The sequence below is a fragment of the Aspergillus pseudodeflectus genome (assembly GCF_044049435.1).
Source record: "Aspergillus pseudodeflectus strain CBS 756.74 chromosome Unknown BJX68scaffold_5, whole genome shotgun sequence".
In the NCBI taxonomy this organism is placed as follows: domain Eukaryota; kingdom Fungi; phylum Ascomycota; class Eurotiomycetes; order Eurotiales; family Aspergillaceae; genus Aspergillus; species Aspergillus pseudodeflectus.
The window spans coordinates 331,455-355,909 of record NW_027263781.1 but is presented as its reverse complement, the minus strand read 5'-3'; the positions used below and the strand labels follow the sequence as shown (position 1 = coordinate 355,909).

The 24,455-nt window shown below is 51.9% G+C and overlaps 6 protein-coding genes across 6 annotated transcripts; 2 read left to right on the top strand and 4 right to left on the bottom strand.

Moving 5' to 3' along the window:
- Positions 1–579: 579 nt before the first annotated feature.
- Positions 580–2,192, bottom strand: BJX68DRAFT_262739 (putative choline transport protein; the record flags this gene model as incomplete). The annotated part of the gene is made up of 2 exons (XM_071044517.1): positions 580–1,823; positions 1,877–2,192. The coding sequence occupies 2 exons, from the start codon at positions 2,190–2,192 to the stop codon at positions 580–582; spliced, it is 1,560 nt and encodes a 519-aa protein (XP_070903362.1).
- A 3,721-nt stretch (positions 2,193–5,913) lies between these two features.
- Positions 5,914–7,204, top strand: BJX68DRAFT_262738 (uncharacterized protein; the record flags this gene model as incomplete). The annotated part of the gene is made up of 4 exons (XM_071044516.1): positions 5,914–6,005; positions 6,061–6,342; positions 6,391–6,524; positions 6,573–7,204. The coding sequence occupies 4 exons, from the start codon at positions 5,914–5,916 to the stop codon at positions 7,202–7,204; spliced, it is 1,140 nt and encodes a 379-aa protein (XP_070903361.1).
- A 3,990-nt stretch (positions 7,205–11,194) lies between these two features.
- On the bottom strand, positions 11,195–12,486 carry BJX68DRAFT_228118 (uncharacterized protein). Its single transcript, XM_071038801.1, has one exon. It carries the CDS (start codon positions 11,944–11,946, stop codon positions 11,446–11,448), a length of 501 nt encoding a protein of 166 aa, XP_070903360.1. The 5' UTR covers positions 11,947–12,486; the 3' UTR covers positions 11,195–11,445.
- A 1,206-nt stretch (positions 12,487–13,692) lies between these two features.
- Positions 13,693–16,838, bottom strand: BJX68DRAFT_228116 (ATP-dependent Clp protease ATP-binding subunit). The gene has a single exon (XM_071038800.1). It carries the CDS (start codon positions 16,712–16,714, stop codon positions 13,931–13,933), a length of 2,784 nt encoding a protein of 927 aa, XP_070903359.1. The 5' UTR covers positions 16,715–16,838; the 3' UTR covers positions 13,693–13,930.
- A 3,353-nt stretch (positions 16,839–20,191) lies between these two features.
- Positions 20,192–21,724, top strand: BJX68DRAFT_262734 (uncharacterized protein; the record flags this gene model as incomplete). Its single annotated transcript, XM_071044515.1, has 3 exons — positions 20,192–20,266; positions 20,377–21,411; positions 21,581–21,724. 3 exons carry the CDS (start codon positions 20,192–20,194, stop codon positions 21,722–21,724), a joined length of 1,254 nt encoding a protein of 417 aa, XP_070903358.1.
- A 771-nt stretch (positions 21,725–22,495) lies between these two features.
- On the bottom strand, positions 22,496–23,867 carry BJX68DRAFT_162330 (autophagy-related protein 27). Its single transcript, XM_071036890.1, has 3 exons — positions 23,411–23,867; positions 22,785–23,349; positions 22,496–22,725 (listed from the first exon to the last, which is right to left on the bottom strand). Exons 1-3 carry the CDS (start codon positions 23,676–23,678, stop codon positions 22,530–22,532), a joined length of 1,029 nt encoding a protein of 342 aa, XP_070903357.1. The 5' UTR covers positions 23,679–23,867; the 3' UTR covers positions 22,496–22,529.
- Between the last annotated feature and the right edge of the window lie 588 nt (positions 23,868–24,455).

Here is a 24,455-nt window from a genome sequence, read left to right as displayed (position 1 = left end):
CCCCTGCAGCTTCCTAGAACAGAACAGGAAAGAACAACAGCAGCACTTGGTCGTTCCTTGTGTATTCAGTTCATCGAATAAGGAAGGAACTACGTAGGAGATGCTCTTCCTTGATACAGAACAGGAAGGTACGGGCTGTCGCGTTGGTCGTTCCTTCCCTACATAGTCAGTTACTCGAGCAAGGAAGGAACGATCCAGCTCCTCCAATCGCTCCTTCCTGTTATGTTTTAGGAAGGCACATCTCTAGGCCTTGGGTCGCGCGTTCCTTACTCAAGTAATAAACTATACGGGGAAGAAACGACCAAGAGATGGATATCCATAGTATGGAACAGGAAGAAGCAGCTAATAGTCGGAGTAGTTTGATTAATTATAAAGATAGATATCGGTCCATTAAATGTTCGTGTACAGCGAATAAATAGGTATATAAAGTGTATCGTAACAATTGAAGTGATTTTAGATTCAACACCTCAGGTCTAAATCGCCAGTCAGGTATATAACTAAGCTAGATTTTGTATTGTATCCGGATTCGTACAAGCCACCATCTTCCACCAAACAAAAGAATGAAAGATGGGAAGGCGTCTATTTGGCATCATCCGCCAGAGCCCGGTCGGTCAGCGGGACGAACTTGGGCCCTTCATAGGATCCCATTTTGAAGAACCAGCAGACGGCGACGAAGATGGTGAGACCGCCAGTCATTAGCGAAGCGTAGTTCATCGAGGCGGCGTCTGTCGGCAAAGCGAAGGGGAAGCAGAAGATCACGACGAACGCGATAATGTAGATGCAGCTGAGGACGTTGATCACGTAGCCGATGGGGCCCATCCAGAAGTAGCCGCGGACAAAGGACGAGCGGCGGCTGAGAACGTGTGGGAAGATGGCGGCGAAGTAGGAAAGTGAGGACAGCTGCACGAAGCAGCCGACGAAGGCGTTGAAGGCGGTTGTAGAGCCGACGTAGATGCAGGCTAGGATGGTGATGACGCCGCCGCAGATAAGGGTGGCGTTGAAAGGGTTGTGCATCTCGGTGTTGATGTGGCCGATCCAGTCGGGGAAGGGGGTTGCGCGGTCACGGGCGAGGGTCCACAGTGTGCGGCCGGCGGTGATATAGCAGCCGGCGCAGTTGATGACGGTAGGAAGGAAGGTCACAATCAGCAGACCAAGGCCACCGCCCCTGGAGCCACTGGCTTGTCTGTAGATCTCCGCGAGAGGAAAAGCGCTGTCCAAGACACCTTGGATATCATGGACGGCATAGAACAAAGCAATCATGTAGAGCAGACCCGAGATGAAACCGACGCTCACCTGAGCCAAGACAGCCTTGGGAATGTTCCTGCTGGGCTTGGGGATTTCCTCGGCAAGATGAGTCGAGCAATCGGGCGTTCCGACACTGTAGGCACCGTTAAGCATACCAGCAACGAACACGAAACCATTGCTCGAGTATCCGGTCTGATTAGACCAAGTGCGCCAGACCTCCTCGTCAGTGGCATAGGGAATACCGTTGACATGAGGCATGCAAGCACAGACGATGATTGTGATGAGCACACCAGACAAGATTAAGAATCCTCCGATGTTGTTCATCTGGGGCAGGAAGCGATTCAAGAACAGCACAATGGAGCAGCAGAGCCATGTGCAGATGATGAAGCTGATGAAAACATGCCACGCCTTCAACTCGAACCCAGGGTGCATCAGCGCATACATGGAAACCGTCTGCTGTCCCAAAATTGCAGATACCGAAGCACCTCCAAGGACCCAAGCCAAACAGTTCCACCAGCCGGCGAAAAATCCACAGACACGACCATACTTTCCAGCAGTCACAGAAGCCCAGTGATAAACTAGAACACGATCAGTATGACGCAAAAAAGGAGCGGATTGTGGCAAATCGTACCTCCACCAGCAGAAGGCATCCCTGAAGCCAGTTCAGCGATCGAAGCAGCTACCATCCAGTAGCAGAGCGAGACGGCGATGAATTCATAGATAACACCCGACGGCCCTCCATTGTACAGGGCGACGGCCACACTTCCTCCTTGGGCAATCCATGTGTTTCCGGTTGTGATGGCGAGAGCACAGATACTCAGCAGACTGTAGTTGCGCTGAAGCTCCTGACGATGCCCAGAGGCGTTGACCAATTCCATGGAGGAGCGCTGTTCCTCTGTCGAGGCGGCATCGACGACTCCTTTCTTCTCCGGGTGTTCGGTCGCCATTGTGCGGGAGTGGAAGTCAGAAACGCGGTCGGTTCAGGGTCGCGGGGAGCTTAAAAGGGCCCGGAGACTTGGTCCGGAACTTGGTAAGATCCAAAGCCGGTGGCGGGAGGAGTCTCAAATCCCAAACCGCCTGTAGCTGATACAGGACAAGATGCAAAATATTGACAGGCCTGGCTTCTGGATGAAGACGGGGCAGAAAAGAAGAAAGGAAGCCCTTCACAGCGAGCAGAATGGACAATCAGGAGCAGCAGGAGAGTTTATAGAATGCGTGCACTGCTCCGTTTCAGGTTACAGCTGGGGGACTCATGGAAGGTTCGGAGGGAGATTTCCATCTCTGGCCAATCACCACCAACTACAGCCCTGCCCGTGGTGGCGGCGTGAGACCAGAGCGGGTCGCAAGGGACTGCTCATTGGCCTGAGGCAAAAGAAAGCACATTTGAGCTAATCCTAAAGGGGGAGCTTGAGCAGATGGCGGCCAGGTTATCTGGCGAAGGTGTTCCTCTCCCGCTTGAGATTTGATAATAGAATGCTCTTTTACAGAGATTCCCCACGGATTCAGAGTGCAAGCTCTGTGTCTTGTTCTCCGCAAAAGAACTACCCCGGATACTGTTCTCCGTGCGCTGCGTTGGGCAGGTGTTCGAGGAACGGCAACAGAGGGATGAAAGATTGCAAAGTTATCGTGGATGCAAGGAATTAGTGCGCCGTTCGGAGCAGTAACCGATAAGACAATTCTATGACAGTTTCACGATAAAAATTTATGGCAGGGCTAAGGTAAGCTGGGCTAGTGCGAAGGAAGGGTGAACTAAGTCCTCGAAATTGGCGGGACTCTTTAAAGCTTATGGCCTCGAGAAATCATCCACATGGGGATAGTACATCTCGAGCGTTCAACTCGATATCGTCAACACGTGACGGTTATGCACGTGGAACTTGGAAAAATCTTTCAAACACAGCGCGATCTCGAGAGGAGTGCTGACACCATCGTGCATTTGAGGGTGTTCTTGTATGGATTATGGAGGAGCCTGGAATGCGCGACCCGCTTACAGTCGCCGCCGGATCGTGGGGTCTCGCCTTTGACTAGCAAAATCAGCCCATGGACGCGAAGCTGTGAACCATGGGCGCACTGAGCATATTATCAGGCCAATTTCGATTAGGATATTCGATTACCTACAGGGCCTGCAGGCTATGTAGAGGATAAATGCGGTTATTCAGGGATGTCGCAAAAAGCCCTTCAACATAGATTAATATCAACTGACATTGCTTACATGTGAAACATTTCTGAAAACTCAACAGGCGAGGTTGCTAACTTTGAAGAAACCTCCGGGCAGAGGCGTTCTGCAAGGACGTTGTTGCCGCCATCGCTGCAACTGAGGGAATTAGCCTTGCAAGGATAAAGTAGCATCCGCTAGCTCCGCGAGAAGTACAAAAAGTCTGGACGCCGGACGGTAACCGGTTTATTATCACTCACGATTATAAATAATCCGTTGAACTTTGTTATATTATCTGAATTACTCTAGTCTCTTGATAGTCAACCTCCGATGCAATCGATGTTCTAGAGTTCGGCTGTCGCCGAGAGATCGCTTGGCCACCACATCCGAAAAAAGAAACGTTTGCACCCAATACGAGCAGCGAGCGAGATCATACATCGTATGTTGCAGCATACCACAGGACACTACCGCCCGGTTCATGGTCAATTGGTCTCGGCAAGTGCACTTGAGTCTTGGAGCCCCGAGCACTCAAACAAAAGGATTGTAGGTAGCAGCGCTCGCATCTTAAGCCCAAGCATGGCAATGATCAGTGAGCACACCGTACTCACGTAGGGTTTCAATGGCCATGGAAGGCGGATCGCTATCCAAGCAGCCAGCCAGCCAGAGCTTGGAGAGCCGATGTTGCGGATTAGTGCGATGGAGATCCATCGCCTTTCAGCTCGCCTCTGGAATGCTCATGCCGGATCGACACTCGTAGAGTCGACTTTCTGTCATTGTGGGCCGGAGCACACGTACTGCGTAACAAGACTTTCCCCTCAATTTAGCCCGACATTTTGAAGGATGATATCGACAAGACAAATCTCCGGCGCATAGCAGCCCGAGGACCACCGTGGCCGCTGGCACCCATGTGAAAGAATGGGACGCTATCCCGGGGATTGTTCTAAAAAGTACGGGATTTGGATGAGACAGCTGTCCATTCCAGCTTGGCTCCTCGGCCGGAGAGACGGAGACTCGAGAATTATAAACGGAACCAGGCCGTGCAAGAACAACTTGGAAAGTGTACCCGGGTGGTTGAACCTTGTCGAGCTCGTCCTTCGAATCATGATCCTGCCCTGAATCCGGTGCTATGGGCAGGAAGGTTAGTGGCTCTCGCTTAAAAGTCTGCAGATATGTCTGCACTGGTAGAACTACGCAATATCACTGAAAGTAAGCATTGCAAGAGCCAACTTTCTTGGCCGCTAGTCGGTAGTTGACTTGCACCGGCCGCTGGGGATGCCGCGATATCGCACGATGTTTCGTCGACCCACCTTACGACAACAGTAGTGGAGTTCTCCGCGCCCAGGCACGAGACACAGCCATTTGAGTGCAATTCCATCACGCCTCTTTCTGGATGTCTTATATATATTAAGTTCCAGACGTGGCTGTTGCGATGTTACAATCGCGGAGCGCCCGAGAATTCATCCGGCTCGCCCCTTGCTGGCTGGTCAGCAGAATTCGTGTCGGCGGCTTTCCGATCGGTTTCTGCATCGAATCGTCACGCTAGGTAAAGCAGAATCTGCATCGAATCGTCACGCTAGGTAAAGCAGAATTGAGACAGGCACGATGACCGATGTGCATGACTCGGCAGCGAAGTTCACGGAAGGTTCGTGGAAGGAAGAACTGGCGAAACACGCCTTGACGCAAGCCAGAAGCAACAGACTGATCGACCCCCTGATTTGGGCTGTCCATACATACAGCGGTGGATGCTTGAGGGTCTCTGCGCTAACCGCAGTCGGTAAAGCCGCTGCGCAGATAAAGTTTTAACTAGGCCAAATGCTTGGAGATCAATAATTTAGCCGTCTCTCCCCAGTGAGATATAAGCCAATCAGACTGGACTTTCAACAGTTGGTGGGCACCGAGCGGATCAAATTTGTGTTCCGTTTGCTTCGATCTTTTGGGACATCTCCTCGAGGTGCTGCGGCCGCCGATGGCAAACACTTCCCATCCAAGGTGGCCAGACGCAGCCTCTTATTCGCCAAACATCAAATTAATTCGCCTGGCAGGTGGACTGCTTCCAGACAAATCATAGCCAATCATCCCACTGTTCCAAAATGCCTGTTCCTGGGGAATCTGGGACTCTCTGGCTGCCCTTGAGCTCTCGGCGACAGAACGTGTCGTGTTCTTCTTTTTTGCTTCTCCCAATTTTTTAGCGCAATCACTGCATGAACCTGCGTGTCACCGGCATAGTCTGCCCATCTTTCGTGACAGACAGCGATATTCCTCCAAGCTTGCCTGCGACTGGTCGCTGTCGTGACAACGCAACCAGGGTTCTGGGTTGATCCTTCGAGGCCTTCTTCTGTCAGACCCCCGCTCTCTGCGCTTTACTGCGCTTAATCCTTATCTTGAACCATGTACGTGCTGTGCCACTTATGAGCTATATATTCCCTGCAGCCCCTCCTTCGTACTTTACTTCTTTCGTGGAGACGCTGGCCCATCTACTGACCCGTCCCCCGGTATACAGGTTGCACGGCGACAAAATGGCCAGTTTAGGCGCCGAGTTTGGCCGGAGCTTTGCTCGAGAAACATGGACGCTCTACGGTGTCGGTATGCTCGGTGTCGTGCTAAGATTGTAAGTGTCCTCATGGACCTTTGCTTGATTTTGGCTCGGATCTAACAACTTGCAGTGTAGCACGTATCCGTCGACTAGGCATCCGAAACCTTCAATCCGACGACTACGTTATGGTCTTTGCGTCCATATGGTACACCATCCTATGTGTCGCACTCAATCAGGTTGCTTCCGGCGGAGGGTCAAATTTGATGACGGAGGAGGATAAAAAGAACTTGACGCCGGCCATATACGAGGAAAGAGTGAGGGGGAGTAAATGGGTGTTTGTCTCGGAGCATGCCTTTGTGCTTGCTATTTGGGCCATGAAGGCATGCATGTTGATCATCTATTCCCGCATCACGTATGTCTACCTCCCTCCTAGCAGTTGATCATATCTAACTTTTCTCAGAGAGGGATTACGCCAGAGGAAATGGGTCAACTACCTCGCCATCTACGTTGCATTGGGATTTGTCGCAGTCGAGCTCGCCCTGTTCCTCATCTGCAGACCTCTATCAAACTACTGGGCGGTGCCTACTCCCAACCGTAAGTCCACCCTTTCATCTTTCGCCCTCGCTATACTGATCGTAGCAGCTCAATGCTCGACCTTCCAACATTACGAAATCATCCAAGGCTGCTTCGCCATTACCGGCGATATCGCCATGCTCCTCATCGGCCTCCCCCTCCTAATGCAAGTGCGCGTCCCGCTTAAGCAGAAACTCATCCTCGTCATCCTCTTCGGCATGGGCGTCTTCGTCATCGTCGCCGCAATCCTCACAAAGGTTTACTGCCTCGTGCCTAGGCTCATCTCCTACGTCTACATGAACTGGTATTTCCGCGAAGTCACCGTCGCCGTCCTCGTCACCAACCTCCCGCTCATCTGGTCCCTCCTCCGCGACGTCTTCCCCGCGCTCAAGAGCTGGACTGGTGGATCGAAGCGCGGGACTGACCGGTACCGCTCTGGCCCGTGGACCAGCAAAGCATCTGGACGACACTATGGACCACCGAGCCAGTTCAAGTCAGGCGACGACTTCCAGATGAACAATTATAACCGGAGTGTCGTCGTCACGCCGCAAAAGGACGCATCGAGCATCAGTCTCGAGACGGATACCCGCGAGCCGAGCGACGATGGCTCCGAGCGCGCGCTGCAGATCAGACAGGATGTCACCATTACCGTCCAGCGCGAGTCGCGGCCGATGGACTATAACCACCAGCCGCAGCCATGATTCTCATTACAGATAAAAAAGATAGACGACTTCCTTCGTTGTGTATATACTTTACACCGTGCTTTTTTGTTTCTCATGTACTAATGACTAGACATGCCTAGACTTGCGGCGTTAGAGGTAGACTATTACATCGATACCTTCTGTCTAATACTGTAATACAATCGTCAATTGTTCCTGAGGAAGAAGCAGCTCAAGCCATCGGCTCCACGAGGGCCACATATCTGATCCCGTGTCCCACAGTAGGACCACACAGAACCACACAGCCGGCGACTCCGTGATCGGCTCCTCGAGCCGTGGAACCGCTTTGGCTTTTTGCCAGTCGATCACCCGTTCGTTACGTCCACATAGTCTTGGGAGATCTAACTGCGCTTCTAATCCTCCTACATTCATCAACAGGAGTTTTCATCACACTGTTAAACGCAATCTCAGGCCGCAGAGGTGATATCGCGCTCATTAAAGATTTATTCAAGGACTGTGGCTAGCAATAACTTCACTTCTTCAAGCAGGAACGGATGGACCCACAAGTGATCAGCGAGCGTTCCCCAGTCTGGAAAAAACCGCGCATAGTTAACATCAAGGCAAAATGCAAACTCTTAAGTTTATTCTTAGGTCTATGCCTAATTCCCTCGCTTACTTTGCAGGCTCGTGCAGCGTGCTTACTTGAGCCTTGGGAACATTGAAGTACTTCCAAGATTCACCACCCAGTCTCCTTTTAATATCAATTGCCATCAAGTATCTGAAATTCAGGGTATCTACGCACCGCGGCACTGCACTACACATCTCCACACAGTTTCTCTCTACGTAATCTCTATGCCCAACTAAATTCTAAAAACGCCAACCAGTGCCAACCCCCGAGACTATTGCCATTTAGCTGAAATCCTAATTCATGGGCCACGTTTTCTCGGTTCAGAGTCGACCCCACAGCTACGCACGAACCCTGAGCCGTATCGAGTAGTGATGTGCATCGTGTCCACTGGTTCGTTTGTTCAACTTCATTTTCGAAGCCGTGGAATCGTGGATTCTGGAATGTGTGTCCTTTTACCATTTACAGTATAGTGGTACAACATAGGGCACGGCGGGTGGGAGTCGGTTCCGAAGTGATCTACATAATTGATAACATGGTTATGTAGCCTGGAGCCTGCATTATTATTATTATAGAGTAGTGATATGTTGGGCGCTTGGACTCATCAAGACCGACGCTTGGTCCTCCCTCTATCCTACCTTGATACTTTATACTATTCTGGCGGAGACAGGGTCCGAGCGTCGTGGTAACCTTGATCAATTTCTGTCGACTTTCACGGTTTAAAAAGGAGAAACCGACGGAATATGGTATCTAACCGATGATATACGGTAGCCCAAACGCAATCGAAGTATCTTACCCCGAGTCTAGAAACTGGAGTTCGTGCCTTACAGTTAGGCCGTCCTTATTAACTTCAGGCGGCTTTCCACCTCGCTTCCTGGTCCCTGGCCAGGTCGCCAGAGGGTTCTGAACCTGAATCCTTCCTGGCCGTTGAGATTTGAAATGTGCCGTGTTAGTCAAAGAGACTTGGCAGGCACCAGCCAGGATTTTTCTAAAACAAATTCGCGCTAGAATTAGATAGGACGAGCGAGCACTGGTCAGGTCACCTCATTCATCGAACTAGGTAGAGACAAGACTTGCGTACGAAGTTTACAAACCAGGCTTCTGATCCGCTTCAAAAGATAATCTTCCGCGAAGTATAAAATGTCCTGATATGAAAACTGCTGATATGTCTACTGGGTTAAATGACACTTCAAATCATAAGGGCAGAACAAGGCAGTATAGTAGTGGGTACCTCCCTCGATTCTTTTGATGGGCAGAGAGACCTCCAGGCTCTCGGTGTGGCATCCTTCACATAAAATACTGAGGGCAACGTACTTATACTATCTTTATTTTGGATATTATCCCATGTCTTTATGAAAATGGCAGAGATACGTTTTGAGAAATATGAGCACAACGCAACAGAGTATCGGGGAGGTGAACATCTATATATATATATTTCTAAGTAGATCTAGTAGCGATACAGAGTGCTCACCTGCAATTTCCTTACGTTATAGTTTAGGCAGTTCCATAGGTTACTCCTGATTTTCTGTCCCTCATGGTACTTCTGCTAAGAGTTCCAACCTATGAATCACAAGGGATCAAGCAAAATCTAAGTCAATGTAATAATATGTTTGTGGTGAGACGGGAGTTCATTTGCGTCATCAGAAAGTGCGTGAGTGTATACAGAATCAAAAGTGACTATGTTCATTCTCAACCAAGGAGGGTGTTATGAAGGCATCTCATGAATCTGGTTCCAAGCACCCTGCACCTTTGCATGCAGCAAATGCCGAGGACCACCCAGCTCAGCAACCGTTTCCCGTCCACCAAGCTCACCTATCTCAAGCTTGTGCTCTCTTGACCTAGATGCAGGTAATTCTCCCGCGGTAAGCTGTTGTTTCTTCTTCTGATACCTCCAGAAGAACCAACATATCGCGCTGAGCAGAGTCAGACCGAGGACACCGCCGACTACCGCACCGGCAATGGCCGATGTTGGAGGTGCCTGTTTCGGTCTCCAGATCGGCGTCCTCCTGATCCTGGGCTGCAGGGTCGCCAGTGGGCAAAGGCGTTGAAGCCGGGGTAGCAACTTGCTCTTGGAGCGCAGAGGCGAGTGTAGGGTCTGCGAATCCGGCAGCGGGCACCTTGTAGATAATCTAATTGTTGTCTAGGTCGTCCCAATTTTACAACGTCCTGCGACTCATATCTGGATGTATCAGCTCGTCCATAGCCCAATAATAATTCTAAGGGCAATGCGCAAGACCACAGCCTACCCATCCACCGCCCTTGCATCTATCCCCAGGCTTAGTAGGCCGGGAGCCGAGAAATCCATATCCGCTGATCATACTAGGGACACCGCGCGGCAGGCACATTGTCAGCTAGTTGTACTCCCTGCAAAAAAAAACATAGCTCACATCTTCAATGCCTACTTATCCCACACGAGGTATCTGGCGTCCAGCTGACACGACAGCGCACCGGCTTTGATGCAGTTCCTATATAGTCCCGTACGCACCGTCAGCTATTACTCGCCGGGGGGGAGGTGGTAGTACGCACTCGAAGGCGTCTTTGAAAGCCACCCTGATCTTATCACGCTCATTCTGGTCGAGCGACCAGAACAAGTCCCGAGACAATTGAAAGCCCTCGAGCTTCTCGATTGAAAGATAGGGGGGGAATCCTCCGGGCACTGTTCCATCACTTTGCTCCGTGGCCCATCGCTGACGGACCCGTGGAGCCAATGGGCAGCTACTTCTTGTGAGCGTCTCCGAGGGCTGTATCTCCAACTACCCGAATGTGCTGAGTTCTTTGGTTCCGCACGGATAGCGTACTCGGAGCCTGCGTATGGAACCCTCCCATGTTGAGAAAAAGAAGATAAGTGGGTTTCCGTGAATAGGCACTGCCTGCTCGCAAGACTCGGTTACGGTAGGCAATGATCCAGACACTTACTGCATAATGAATGACCTTCATGACAGCGTCATCGCTAGGATCATGAGCCTTATGGCAAAAGAACGTTCCATATGCTCCACTAAGCGAGCCTTGTAAGACTTTATTCTCGAGTTACTCGTAAGCTGAGAGCTGGTTGTTCTTGTCGCCGAGTAAAGGCTGAGTTGTCCGTGGCTTTGGCGATCTGGATTGTGTTTCCCACCCACTTGTCGAAAAAAGGGCGTTCAGTCATAATTGTAAGGGATGGAATAATTAAAGATCGTGTAGACGATTACTATGTAGAGAGCAATGATAGATAACGGGTTGTGAAGAAAGCTCTGGGGGACTTGTGGTGTTACTACAGAAGAAAGCTTATGCTCCTTTCCCCTCCCAAGACTAGCAATATGACATGATATCTTTGATTTCATCCTTATTCCTGTAGGGCTTTATTCATTACCTAGGAGAGTACCTAGATCTTCATTTTTTTATGTCAGCTGGGAATAATATAAATGATAACGGTCAATTGAGGTATATATATAGCTTGTCTGGGTCAAACTCGGAGAGCCCCCACAACCAAAACAACCAAAACAACACTCCAGTCTCCACCAAGTAGATCGATGCGGCCTCCCATAATTCACCGTGATGCACGCACCCGTGTCCCAAGTTCAATCCATCTCAGTCATTACTGACATGTGTCAACATATGCCTGTGACCTTGTCAGCGGCGTAGCGAGCTCACAGGACAACGGCCGAATGACCATACAACCTCATGAATCCACAACATGCGTCTCAAACCCGATCGAGTTCGGCCCACACTCAATGCCGTCCGCCAATTCAAACTGGACTTTGCAATTACCGGATTCCGAGATCCCCAGTCCAAAGTAGTCGGTAGCATCGTCTGAATTCCCCTTGGCTAGACTTTCGCCATCAGGCCCAAAGACCTCACACTCCTCTGGAATTCCAATCTGGTTCCCGGAGCACTGGAATCCATACCAGGCGCCGCCGAAACATGCACCTTCAAGTTGAAAGTCCTGGCCCACGTGGATGCACGACTTGTAACCGTCAATGAGGTTTGCCTGGAAAATGGATTCACCATCTTCGTTTAGCAGGGCAAAGGTGCTGTCCCACGAGTTGATGTTGCCGCCAATCCCGCCAGCAACGCTCCAGGTTCCGGCAGCCCAAAGAGCTACGACTTTCTGTCCGGCGAGGGCGGGGGTTGCGCCGAGTGCTGCAAGGAGGCCGAGAGCGTATGGGGTTTGGAAGTGCATTCTGTTCGGCGGTCTTTGGTGATTCGGGTATGGCTGTAGTCGACAGTGTGGAGATTGGATCTTTGTCTTCTTGATTTTCTTGATTGAATGACTTGGAGAGGAGCTGGTGAGATGAACCAAGACGGTTTTTGCATGCTCCAGATCAAAAGATTGCAAGCAGCCTTATATACCTTCGCTCAGCGACCATAAGCTAGTGTTATTGATGTAGATGTGATTGTGGGCTTCGGACCAGACTTCCGCCAAAAACGGCCCCCGTCGCAGGACGCGGAGATATGACTTCATCTCGGGGTATGGGTTGATGCAAATAGTATGGAGGAAGGGTGAGCGTCGCGGACCCGGGAGCTTGGCGATAATATACTCGCGGACCTGGGGGCGTACACAAGCTTCCGCACTATATAGAATAAGTTAGTCCAAACGAGGTTGTGGGTCAAGCCCTGGTATACTGCCGTATACCGAGTCTCCGATGCATTTGGGGGCCAATTCGAACAGCAGCGATGCCAACAATACCCTGGAGTATGACCTGCTTTTCCTGTCCCTGGCCTCACCCTTCTGCGTCATGATAGTCACATCCATTACAGCCTAGGCTTTGATTTCCCCTTGGGAATGTAACGGAATGACGCGTGGTGTGGGCTTTTCACGGGTGCCTGGGCTAGTATGACTTGTCTGCCACGCACCGTGATTCGCGCTCGGGGATAGAGCGGTTACTCCCGCAAGCCACCAGAATTCAAGGTCTTAGCGCCTGTACTCTGGAATACCTCCAAAAGTCTGGCCATGACGTATAATAACCTGGGGGCGAATGCTGTTGCCAAGACCTGGAGCCTGGTCATTCTCTTAGACCTGAGGCCCATTCGCAGCCAAATGACTGAAACACGGAAGCGAATATTATCTAGCTCAGCCCGCGTTTCTTCGATCTGGCGGCGCGAGAAACGAGAAAGGGGCAAGGCCGAAGAAAGGGAGATCCGCTCTGTTTCATGAATCCTGGCTCGGAATCATAGTGACGGCCGCTCTTGTTAATGGGGTTGGGTACTTTTGCAGGCCCAGATGCGGGCTAGGGAGGCGCATACCCTACTTGGAAGTAGGAATTTTTAACAACAATAAATGAGTTACTGCGTTTGCTGTATCAGTGATAAATATCCTCTGTGACCTAGGCACACCTCTCTGTCTTGCACTTACGAAAGTAGTCTTGACTACCCAGGCTCCATATTCATCAGAGGCCTTCGGTCACACCCGCGAGATAGAGTATCACAAACGCAAGGTATTGTTTTTGCAAGAGAGCCACGTAGGGACAAATTAACGTCCGCGTCTCCAGAGACAAGCAGAAGGTACGGCAGGGGATTGTAGAAGGAAACGAACCGTGTAAAGAACTCTCTCGATCAGAAACTCGATTCTATAAAGGCATCCCATGAATGGTTAAAATCAGGGTGTGCGGAGGAAAATACAGAAAGATATGGTCCTTGAGGCACTATCGCTTCTATTGACCCTGCGCCCAAGAAAAAGATCGGCTGGAAATTTTCACAGTCTTCCTTTGTTGGGTATGAGGAGGCAGAAGAAATCATGGAAGAAAAATGAAAGAAAACATGAAGGTGTCATGGTGAATGTCTTGACCTCCAAGCAACCAAGACGGATACTAGCAGGCGCATGGCTGAGAGACCAGTGAGTGAGTTAAAGTCAAAATCTTATAGGTAAGTTCTCCTAACCTTCACTCCTACCCCATTCAACCTTCACTAGGTTGCCCATCAAGGAGGGTGCAAAAATTATCTATTTTGATTGTTTTTCCTACAGCCATTAATGTTAACTTTTTGTAAGTTGCTCTGTACACACCCTCAGCAACAACTGTACATTGTGAAGAGCAGAAAACTGAGAAGCTGAAATCTGAAAACCGCTCCAGGCCGAGTTCAAAACGAGACACTGTAATGCAGAAATCCTAAACGCCAGAAAAAGACAGGAGAGAAAAGGAGAACATCATAAATCATCAGAGGAACGTCTAGTCGTACAGATCCATATCGCCGCTGTTGTCCTCCATCTCAGCCATGGCGTCCTCCTCCTCATCAGTCATATCCAGATCTTCGTCAATCTGGACCTCATGGTTAGGGACGACATCAATGCGTCCGTCGCGCATGATGACACGAGCGACTTCGCCGTCTTGGATGCTGCCGCGTAGGATGAGGACGGCGAGCTTGTTGAGGACCTCGCGCTCGATGATGCGGCCGAGCGGGCGAGCACCGTATGCGGGATTGTATCCCGCCTGCCCGAGGTAGTCCTTGACTTCTTCAGAGCATTCGATGACAACGTTGCGGCCGTTCTGCACAAGACGGGCCTGGACCTCGCTAAGGCGGAGGTCGACGATCTTGCGGATCTCGCGCTTGGTGAGGCGGTTGAAGATGACGGTGCTGGAGATACGGTTGAGGAATTCGGGGAGGAAGTAGTTGCGGAGCGCACCCATAACCAACTCACGGGTCTGAGGGTCGATCTTGCCGTCCTTGGTTGTTGGTCTGGCAAGATATTCGGCTCCCAGGTTGGAGGTCATAACGACGATGCAGTTGCGAGCGTCAACGACACGGCCTTGGCCGTCTGTGATGCGGCCGTCGTCCATGAGCTGGAGGAGAACGGTGAGGACCTCCTTGGCTGCCTTTTCGACTTCGTCAAAGAGGAGGATGGAGAATGGTCGGCGACGGAGGGACTCGGTTAGCTGGCCGCCGGCATCGTGTCCGACGTAGCCCGGGGGCGCACCGATCATGCGGCTGAGAGAGTGTCGCTCCTGGTACTCGGACATGTCGAATCGGATCATGGCCTTGGGATCATCGAACAGGAACTCTGCCAGGGCCTTTGTGAGGAGCGTCTTACCCGTACCAGAGGGACCGCAGAATAGGAAGCTTGGGGGCGAGTTAGGGTTGCTGAGCCCAGATCGTTGAAGTCGGATCGCATTCGAAACAGATGTGACGGCCTCCTTTTGTCCGACAACGATCTTGCCCAAGTACTTCTCCATGTGCAACAGCTTGTCCTTTTCGGTGGTCTTGAGCCTTGTCACTGGGATTCCGGTCCACCGTGCCACGATTTCGTTGATCTGATCAGGGCCCACCTCGTCGGCAAGGAGAGGCTCTCCTGCATCGCCCTGGCGATTACGTCGCTCCTCATCGGCTTGTGCGCGTTGCTTCTCGAGCATTTCTATGTGTTGAGTGGTTTCGGGGATAGCGTAGTACTTCAGGTCTGCCGCGGTTTCGGTGTCACCAGACCGCTCGGCTTCCTCTTGCTTGTTCTTGAGGTTGTCCAGCTTCGTCTTGGCGTCTTGGATGGCCTTGTTGCGAGCCTTCTCAGCCTCATATTTCTCACGCATGGGACGCAGTTCTTCCAGGACGTTGGCTGCTTCCTGCTCAGCGGCCTTGAGACGCTCTTTTGAAGCATCGTCCTTTTCACGCTTGAGAGCGTGGATCTCGATCTGGAGCTGTCGGTACTTGCGCTCCAAGCTGTCAAGAGCTTCCGGCTCGGATTCACGGGCTACTCTGACGGCGGCAGCAGCCTCATCAATAAGGTCGACGGCCGAGTCGGGCAACCGACGAGCTGTGAGATATCGTGAAGCAAGAGTGGCAGCGGTGACAATGGCGGCATCGAGGATCCGTACACTACCGTGGTGAACTTCGTACTTTTCCTTCAAACCACGGAGGATGGAAATTGTTTCCGAGACGGTGGGTTCCTTTACCAGTACCTGCTGGAATCGTCGTTCAAAGGCGGCATCCTTTTCGATGTACTTCCGGTACTCGCCAAGGGTCGTGGCACCGATACAGTGGAGTTGACCACGGGCGAGCATAGGCTTCAACAGGTTGGCGGCATCCATGCCGCCCTCCCCGCTGGCACCTGCGCCCATGAGCAGATGAATTTCGTCCACAAACAAAACAATGGTCTCTTTGGATTCTTCGATTTCCTTGAGAACACCCTTGAGTCTCTCTTCAAACTCGCCACGGTACTTGCTGCCGGCGACCAATGAGCCGACATCGAGTGAGAGAAGCTTGCATTGGGAGAGACTGGCTGGGATATCGGCGTTCACGATCCGGCGGGCCAAACCTTCGACAATTGTGGTCTTACCCACACCGGGCTCACCAATGAGCACGGGGTTGTTCTTCGTTCGTCGACTGAGGATGCGAATCACGCGGCGAATCTCCTCCTCACGACCAATGACCGGATCGATCTTTCCCTCGCGAGCCAAAGCGGTCATGTCGATGGTGAACTTCTTGAGGTTCTCATTCTCGCTCTCTGCATCCGCCGTCTTAGAATCCACGCGCCTTGTACCTCGAATCTGCTGAATGGCAGTGTCGATCAATTTGACGTTGGGCACATTGGCTCCCTTGAGAGCGGCTTGTACTTGTGAGTCCTGGCAAACAGCCTGGATCAGGTGGTCCACAGCGACGTAACTGTCTTTCTGGGTCTTGGACAGATCGTTGGCAGCGTTGAGAACTTTCCGGAGAGGTGCGGAGACGCTGCGAGACTCTGGCGGAGGGTCTTGACTGGGTAGCTTGACTAGTGTCTTCATGAGACCACGGTGAAGGAGTTGGTAATCACCGTGGGCGCGTTCGACGACTTGTCGGAAGAGGGAGCTCTTTGAGCTGCCATGAGAGGGGTGAAGTGAAGGTCCTTCTTCGTCATCTCCGCTAGGATCGAGAAGGGCAACTGCAAGATGTACAGGGTAAAGTTCTGCGTTGGAATGCTCGATAGCCAGCTCGAGAGCATCCTGTAAGGCTTTGGTGGCCTTGTCTGTATATTTGTCGGTGTTCATGATGTAAGGTGGGGGAGACGGAAATCTCCGCAAACGGAGGAGTAGAAGGAAATGATTGAGGTATCAGTCAAGTGATGTTGGTATGAAATCTGAGAAATGAAAACTAGCAAGCAAGGTACAAGGGGTTAGACTATATACACGAGCAGACGATCTCGTAGCAGGAGCTGGATTCTTGTAGATGGTGCCCAACAAGCCTCCCGCGCCATGACGACCGATACTACGACATTCTCCCAGCGGCATGACGACACTACGAATTTCTACCGCCTTCCAGAAGTATCTTCCAGCTTCCCCCCACAGCCGCCTCAGGCCATACATCACGTGACTATGATAGAAATAAGTCTGGCAAATACGAAGCGGTAGTGGAGGCGGTAAACAGGCATGCTAAATGATGCAAGCCCATCAAATTGGTATCTCCCTAGTGCTAAAACCGACCATGAACGCCTAGCATACACCTCAAAACATCGTTGAAGTAAACAAAAAGTCGTGTGCATTATGCATATGATTATGCTGACTCGGGACCGCGGCCGCGGCCGCAGCCACAGGAGTAAGAGGAGTGGCAGGAGCGACAGGACTCGGAGCGATTCCTGGCCCGCCCCCTTCGACAGGGCCCGGCATTGAAGCCTCTTCGGACGACTGGTTATCTGAACCGTCCTGGCGGCGACGCTTCTTCGCCGCCACTTGTGCGTATTCGGCGATTGTCACCGCCGGGACCGGGATTTTACCCTGATAAAGGCGATGGCGGAGATTATAGATGTCGCGGACCTGAATGACAGTGGTAGAGTCCACGTGGCGAAGCTGCTTAAGAATTTGACTGGGCGGCATGTTGATGTCCAAAAGGGCTTTGATATATTGAGTCTTTTGTTGTATTTCCTCGCGACGGATGGAGGGATGGTCAGCAGGCGTGGGCGACGGGCCATGATTGTGAGCGCCATCGCGCACTTTGACATGCCATAGATTGTCAATCTTATGGTAGCTGATCCGCAGGTTGAACGGACACCCATTTCTCCGCGAGGGGTTCCTCTGTCGCTCTTTTGCGGTGGACTGATATACTTGACCCTGGTCACAGGTCATGTAGATGGCCTCGACTTTCCCCTCGCGGCCTTTATTCGTGCGCTTGGTGATGACTGCATAGTGATGATCCTGTGCAAACGACTTGATAGCCTGGACGGCCTCTGTTTCGGTGCGATACAAAAGCTCCGGAGGCGGAGGTAATGGCGGAAAGCTTGATAGCGGAACTGGAGAATTGTTCGCCAGCGGCTCGGGAGGCTGGCCGGGGGGTTGCTCTGGCTGCTGCGGCTGTGATTGCTGCTGTGGTTGTGGCAGCTGTGGTTGCTCCATGGAGAAGAGTTTCAACAGCAGAGAAATCAGTAAAGGGGCATTGAGAAAACTATCGACAGCCCGCTCATTGAGGGCGTTCCCATTCCTTTTATGAGACTAACGTGCTGAGGAAAGAACCTTGAAACTGCCGAGCCAGTCCTCAGTCTCTGTGCTGAAGCTCGAAGCGGTGTGCCAAGCGGTAAGCTTTGTCTTGTATACTGAGTAGGTACGATGTACTGTCTTGAATAGCCTCGAATCAAACTCAACGATCCTTCGTCCTTCGATTTTCTATCTTTTACAAAATTTTACCTAATTCGGCGTTGGCCAACTGCTGCGGTTGCCTGAACGCTATTATTCTCCGCGAAGATCAGAGAACCAGGGCGTTGAAGACCGCCCTGCATCGTCGTCGCACAGCTCGACAGAGGACCGAGGGAATCCTCTTCCGCCACTCGCAGGGCGCCATTCAGAAAATAGTCATAACGCCGTTAATTATAGCCCAAGGAAACCCCACGTTAGCAGTGCGGATGTACCATTGGACCGCCTCGCTCCCACGACGCATGACATGGAACGCTAGGACTGAGAAGAGGGCCACTCGCCCCTCCCCGGTCGCAGCCTCGGAGGCCCGTCCGGCGGATCAGAGGGAAAGCCTGAGTGGCTTAATCGGCGATATCAGATATGGCGAATGCACCTTCTGATCAGATACAGATCACGCATTTATGCCTGCTTGTGCAGGTGATTTGGCTGATAGATTGCTCGCTCTCCAGAGTATACTCGCGCTGCGTCTTTATCGTCCTTTTCGTCAGGAATCTCACTCCTGCGTTCTCCGTTTCATGACGTCAAAGTGGGAACTGGAGAGATGCCTCGACCATTTGTGGCGACAAGGATTCTCACCACCTTCAACCACTCCGCTCCAACGACCATGGACGAGTCCTTCCACTTCGGTATCATCATGTCCACTCTCGACCGAGACTAATTTGCTAGGAATTTTTCTCTCCTGCCGCCGTTGCCCGCCGTCGCTCAGACGGGTTGTCGCAAACGCTCGTCCGTTCGCCAAAAAAAAAAAAAAAATCTACCCCCCCCTCTCCTCCTCAGCAGCTTGGCTGGGGCCAGCTGCCAGGAACAAGTTGAACTTTCTGCCCCCCAAACTTCGAAATTGAATAACCTCCAATGGCAAAAGAACCAAAGCGGAGCAGCAGCTGTAGATCCTAATCCTGCACGCCGCAGCATAGCGGTCTACTCAACGACGTGAGCCCACAAGCAAACTCGAGTATGGGAAGCCGGAAGAGGGTGGTTGAAGTTTCAGAGCGAAGCTCAACAGATGTAGAAGCCCTATAGATCAAGATCAGGATCTTGATACCAAGATATGGAGATCTTTATCTATGGCGAATATAGGTGACAGGTGGTGTCATCGCCTTGTCCTGACCCTGTTTGAGCAGCGCTGTGCCTCTTCTACCCACTCGACAAACCAGCAGCCAGTAACAGGGGCTGCATTGTAGCACAGCGTCCAAACGCTGTACCACCGGAGCTGTAGAACGCCCTCTAGACTGCTGGGCTTCTTAGCCTCTCATCATCTTCTCCACGCTGTCCATATCCTTGCCAATCCAGGTTCAAGATTCTGGCTCGGGTGGCCGAACTCAAACCTGGAATTCCCATCCCATCCATCTGTAGCAAGCTCTGTGATATTCGTCCACAGAAGCCTCGACACAAGTGCGCCCCCCCCCGTTACGTCGCTACCTTTCACGTTTTTACTCAAGGTTCAACTTGTCGGGTATAAAACCTCGGCTCCTTCTCGAAAGCTCCGTAGACCCAAACATCCTTGATCTTTACAAGTACCTAGGAGCACCTTCCAAGAACTCAAAAAAGGCTCACACTTCGTTTGCTACACGGAAGCCGCCCCTACCTTCCGTACTACCACACGGTAGCTTATCTGGAAATTAATCCCCGTATTCTACAGAACGGGAGTGTTGGCACCAGACGCAAGGGAGAGACAGAGTCTCTGGATCAGTAGCTTCGCCGGGTACATATTCCCAGGTAGATAGTGAACTTCAAACGATTGTCCCCCCGCCCATCAGCATCATCATCATTGATCGCGCGTGTGATATCATATTATCCTCGGAACGAAATCGAGAAGAATATCGGCACGAGAAACAACAAATCAACATGGCTCAATCTCAGAACCAGAAACCCATCTTCGTCGCAACCCACCCGCGGGCTTGCTCGACGGCTTTTGAACGGGTATTTACCTCTTCCCCACCATTCCCCTCATTCTCACCACGCAGTTGCAATTCTGCAGCTGTCATTCCAGCTGCCACCGCAAAATGAAGGTTTAAAGCTAACAAACCCAGGTCTTCATGACCCAACGAGACACAATCCAATGCATCCACGAGCCCTTTGGCGACGCCTTCTACTATGGCCCCGAGCGCCTCTCAGACCGGTACGAAGCCGACGAGGCAGGCCGGCAGGCAAGCGGCTTCGCCAATTCCACGTTCCGCACGATCCTCGACCGCATCGAGCAAGAGGGTCGCGAGAACGAGGGCAAGCGGATCTTCATCAAGGATATCTTGCACTATCTGCTTCCACCAAAGGCGAAGCCGGCTAGCATTGCGCCTTCGCTGAACAGGATCAAGAGGGGTGTCGGTACCGAGGGTGAGGATTCTCTTGCATCAGAGGCCGTTGGCAATGGGATTGATGGGGTGGTGAAGGACGCCAACGGCCACTCTACGGGGGAGGAGAACGGGGAGAAGAGTAACGGCAACGGTGAGGCAGTAGTAGCGAAGAAGGGCAAGTCGCCGCCATACCCCTACAACACGCCCAGCGAGCCCGGAAATCCAACCGTGATGCCCAAGGAACTGCTCCAGGGCTTCCACTTTGCCTTTTTGATCCGCGATCCGCACTACAGCGTTCCCTCGTACTACCGGTGCACGATCCCGCCGCTGGATTCCGTCACGGGCTTCTCGTACTACGACCCCTCCGAGGCAGGGTACGACGAGATGCGCCGGTTCTTCGAGTATTTGCGGCGCGAGGGTATGATCGGCCCTCATGTTGCAACGCGGGAGCAGGATGCCGACGACATCCTATCCGCTGCCGGTGCCAATGGCAGCAGCAACAGCACTGGATCTGGTGTATCGCATCAGAAGCCAGTCGGAAAGCCTGGGGCGGACGTGGGAGTGGAGATTTGCGTTGTGGACGCGGACGAGATGCTGGATAGTCCGGCGGCGATGATGGAGGCGTTCTGCCGCAGTGTTGGCATCGAGTACACGCCTGAGATGTTGAATTGGGATAACGAGGGAGATCACGGGTATGCGAAGGATGCGTTTGAGAAGTGGAAGGGGTTCCACAACGATGCGATTGACTCGAAGGGGTTGACTGCCAGGAAACACGTATGTTACCCTTTCCTTTCTTTTTTTATTTTTCCTCTCCTCTCACTTCACTTGCCCCATTGCCCCCTTTTGCCCTAGACCCTAGTCGAATCCAGCAAGTCAGCCCGCACTTTGAAGAGGAAGGAGACCGCAGAGAGAGAGCCAGTCCAGCTGACCATATTGCCCCCAGCCACGCGCCCCCAAGTCCGAGGAGCAGTTCGACGCCGAGTGGCGAGAGAAATACGGTGAAGAGGGCGCCGCCCTGATCCGCAAGACCGTCGACGCAAACATGGCCGACTACCTGTTCCTCAAGCAGTTTGCCATGAAGGTCTAAGTCGGCCGAATCGGCTGATAGCCCTAGATGGCCCCAGTGAGGCGAGTAGTAGATGTATGGCGGTCCGTTAAGAATAATGAGAAGGAATTGAAACAGAGTTAGGTCTCGTGGGGGTTCTCGATGACGAGAAAGAAATTGGTCGTTCGCTCAAAGTTAAGGTTGTTCTTTCGCCCTTCGATGTCGTGATATTAGGCCTGATCACGCAATTGAAATCGGTCCTCCTGTTTTTGCAAGCCCTGCATGTTTTTCGATGACTCCATGACTCCATATTGGTCCGATAGCCTTTTTTGCTTTTCAATCGTGCGCTTCTGAATGGAGGGAGAATGTACCTAGTATGCTAGCACACACCGTCTAGTCTGAAGGAAGTAATTGTTCGTCCGAACAGACTCCATATTGGGCTCCTGGTGGAAGTAACAAGGAAGAAGGAATGAAGGGGTGGGAGTACTTTTGCTCGCGAGAAGATCCGTGAAGCCGGCCGAGTGCCCCGAGAGTCCTCAGTGGACTGGAATGTGTGGAATGTGTGGACTCCGTGAGAGAGGTTGAAACCGTCGATGGGTACAAATGTGGATTGCACTATCCTACCGAGGTATATATCAGCTGCCCCAAGAAAACGCACCGAGTCAGAAAAAAAAAAGAAAAGAGGACCAGAATAACTCAGAACCAATCCAATCGTTCATTTCATCGTACAGAGAGGCAGAAAACCAACAGGGACCTAAGCCCGTCGTCCGTCCAGGCTGACCCAACCGCCAAAAATTTCCGTAGCAGAAAGCAAACAAACAAAACACGAGAAAAGAGCGAGAGCATTCTATACAGCACTGTATCCTCCTCGTGAGCCTGTCCCTTGCAGTGTATTAACTACCCGCTTCAGCCAGTCCTGGAAGAGATAGGGCACGTCCCTGATCGTGTCGCCGTGCGGGAGAAGATCCCAGCCACGGGCCCCGTAGCGGTTATAGTTGAGCCACGAGCCGAAGATGAGGTATGCAGCGGCGCAGAGGAAGAAACTGAGGCAGTTGTTAGCAAGATCCGGCATGAAGCATACATGGTCAAGAAGGGGACGTACATGATAATCAACCAGGTGAAGAACCCCCAGTGCCCGGAGGAGTTCTCACGGCTAAGAGCGTAATTGTCGCAGGCATAGCGTGTCTTCCAGTTCAGTCGAAGCACGTACGACTCGTCGTCGACCGGTCCGAAGCTCTTAAACTGCAAGCTCCGCTCCGGTCTGCTACCATCGTCGAACGGCTCCTTACCCTCGTCGTCACCACCAGATTCGCCGTCCCCGTCCCCGTCCTTCTTATCACCACCGTCACTTTCGCCTTCTTCCCTCGCACGGAGTCTCTGCTCCGAATACTCAACGAGACCCTCCAGCCCGGACTTGTCAGGATCGCACTCGAACTCGATGACCGCTTTTGCATCCTTGCGCTTCTTCTTCCCCTTCTCGCGCTCGCCAACTGGGTACCAGCCGCCTCCCCATTTAAGCTGTAACCCTTCGCGGTCCGCATCTAGCGCCTTCAACCGCGTAATCTCCGGGTCCTGTGCTCCGCCGCCCATGGATTCGAACCCGACGATGGGGAAAGCAAAGTTGTCGTGCTCGCCGTCATCATACGTTGTGCGGTTGAACCCGCAGACTAAAAATCGTTCGTTAGCTTTCCTCCTGCTCGTATATAATATTAAAGGGAAGGGTCGTACTATTCCTCGACTGCTCGCAGGTTAGGTCGTCCAGTGTAGCTCCTTTTTTCCCAAGAGTACCACAGATGTTCAGGCGGTAGGTGACATTGTTGGTCAGACCCTGGTCCTGGTCCTTTTTAGCAGTGAAGATCTCGTGGACGCCGCCGAGCTCTTTCAGGCTGTATTTGTAGCCATCTTTTCGAATGTTGGCGCAGTCGAACGTGATCGCGGAAGCAAGACTCGGAAGGAGGGAGGCGGCAGAGAGGAGGGAAAGCGACTGTATTCGCATCCTGGAGAGAGACTATGAGCTGCAAAGAGGTATGTGGCTCCAGCGAAGATCGAGTTTGGAGAGAGCGCCGGAGCGGAGGTGATTCAGGAGCTCCGGGCGGGAATCTCGTGAGGCTGGGCGGATGACGATGTTTTGGGCGGTGATCGAGAGAGCTCAGGCCGAGGACGACAGCACAGCAGGGCCAGACAGATGATGCGGTGAGCGCGGGTAATGGACTGGCTGACTGAAAGCAGCGTCTGACCAGTGGTCGATGTAAACAGATTATGATGTGGTTGGCGATAGTTGTTGGTGTACAGTTGGAGAGAGTCGTCTGCTTCCTTACTTGACGAGGTCAAAGTCGGTTTTCTGTTTCTCCGAGTTTCGATGGCAGCTCAGCTTTCAGTCATGGCAGGTCAACACCACAACAATAAATGCACAACTATAAAACTCAAGAGATAAATGCGGGCTCTGAGCTAACGGGATTGTAGTTATATGTTCTACTAGTTGAATAATCCTCACCATCAAGTCGTTCGCTTTAAGAAGATGCCTGGAGCAGCTGACAACATTCAAGGATATCCTCATCAGATTGTCATGTGCACAAAAGCTACTAATAGCATCAGTGAGGCAGCTACCAAAGGTACATACAATTTACATGAGCTGTCAAGTGCCATAGTATTCAACAATCCATAGCTCTTTCCGTCATATCAAACGGACCGTGCTGTAACTATACTCCGCTGCCGCGCACAGACCACCAAGTCGACACCTCGACACCTCAAAATCCAGGAACCCAAAAGATCC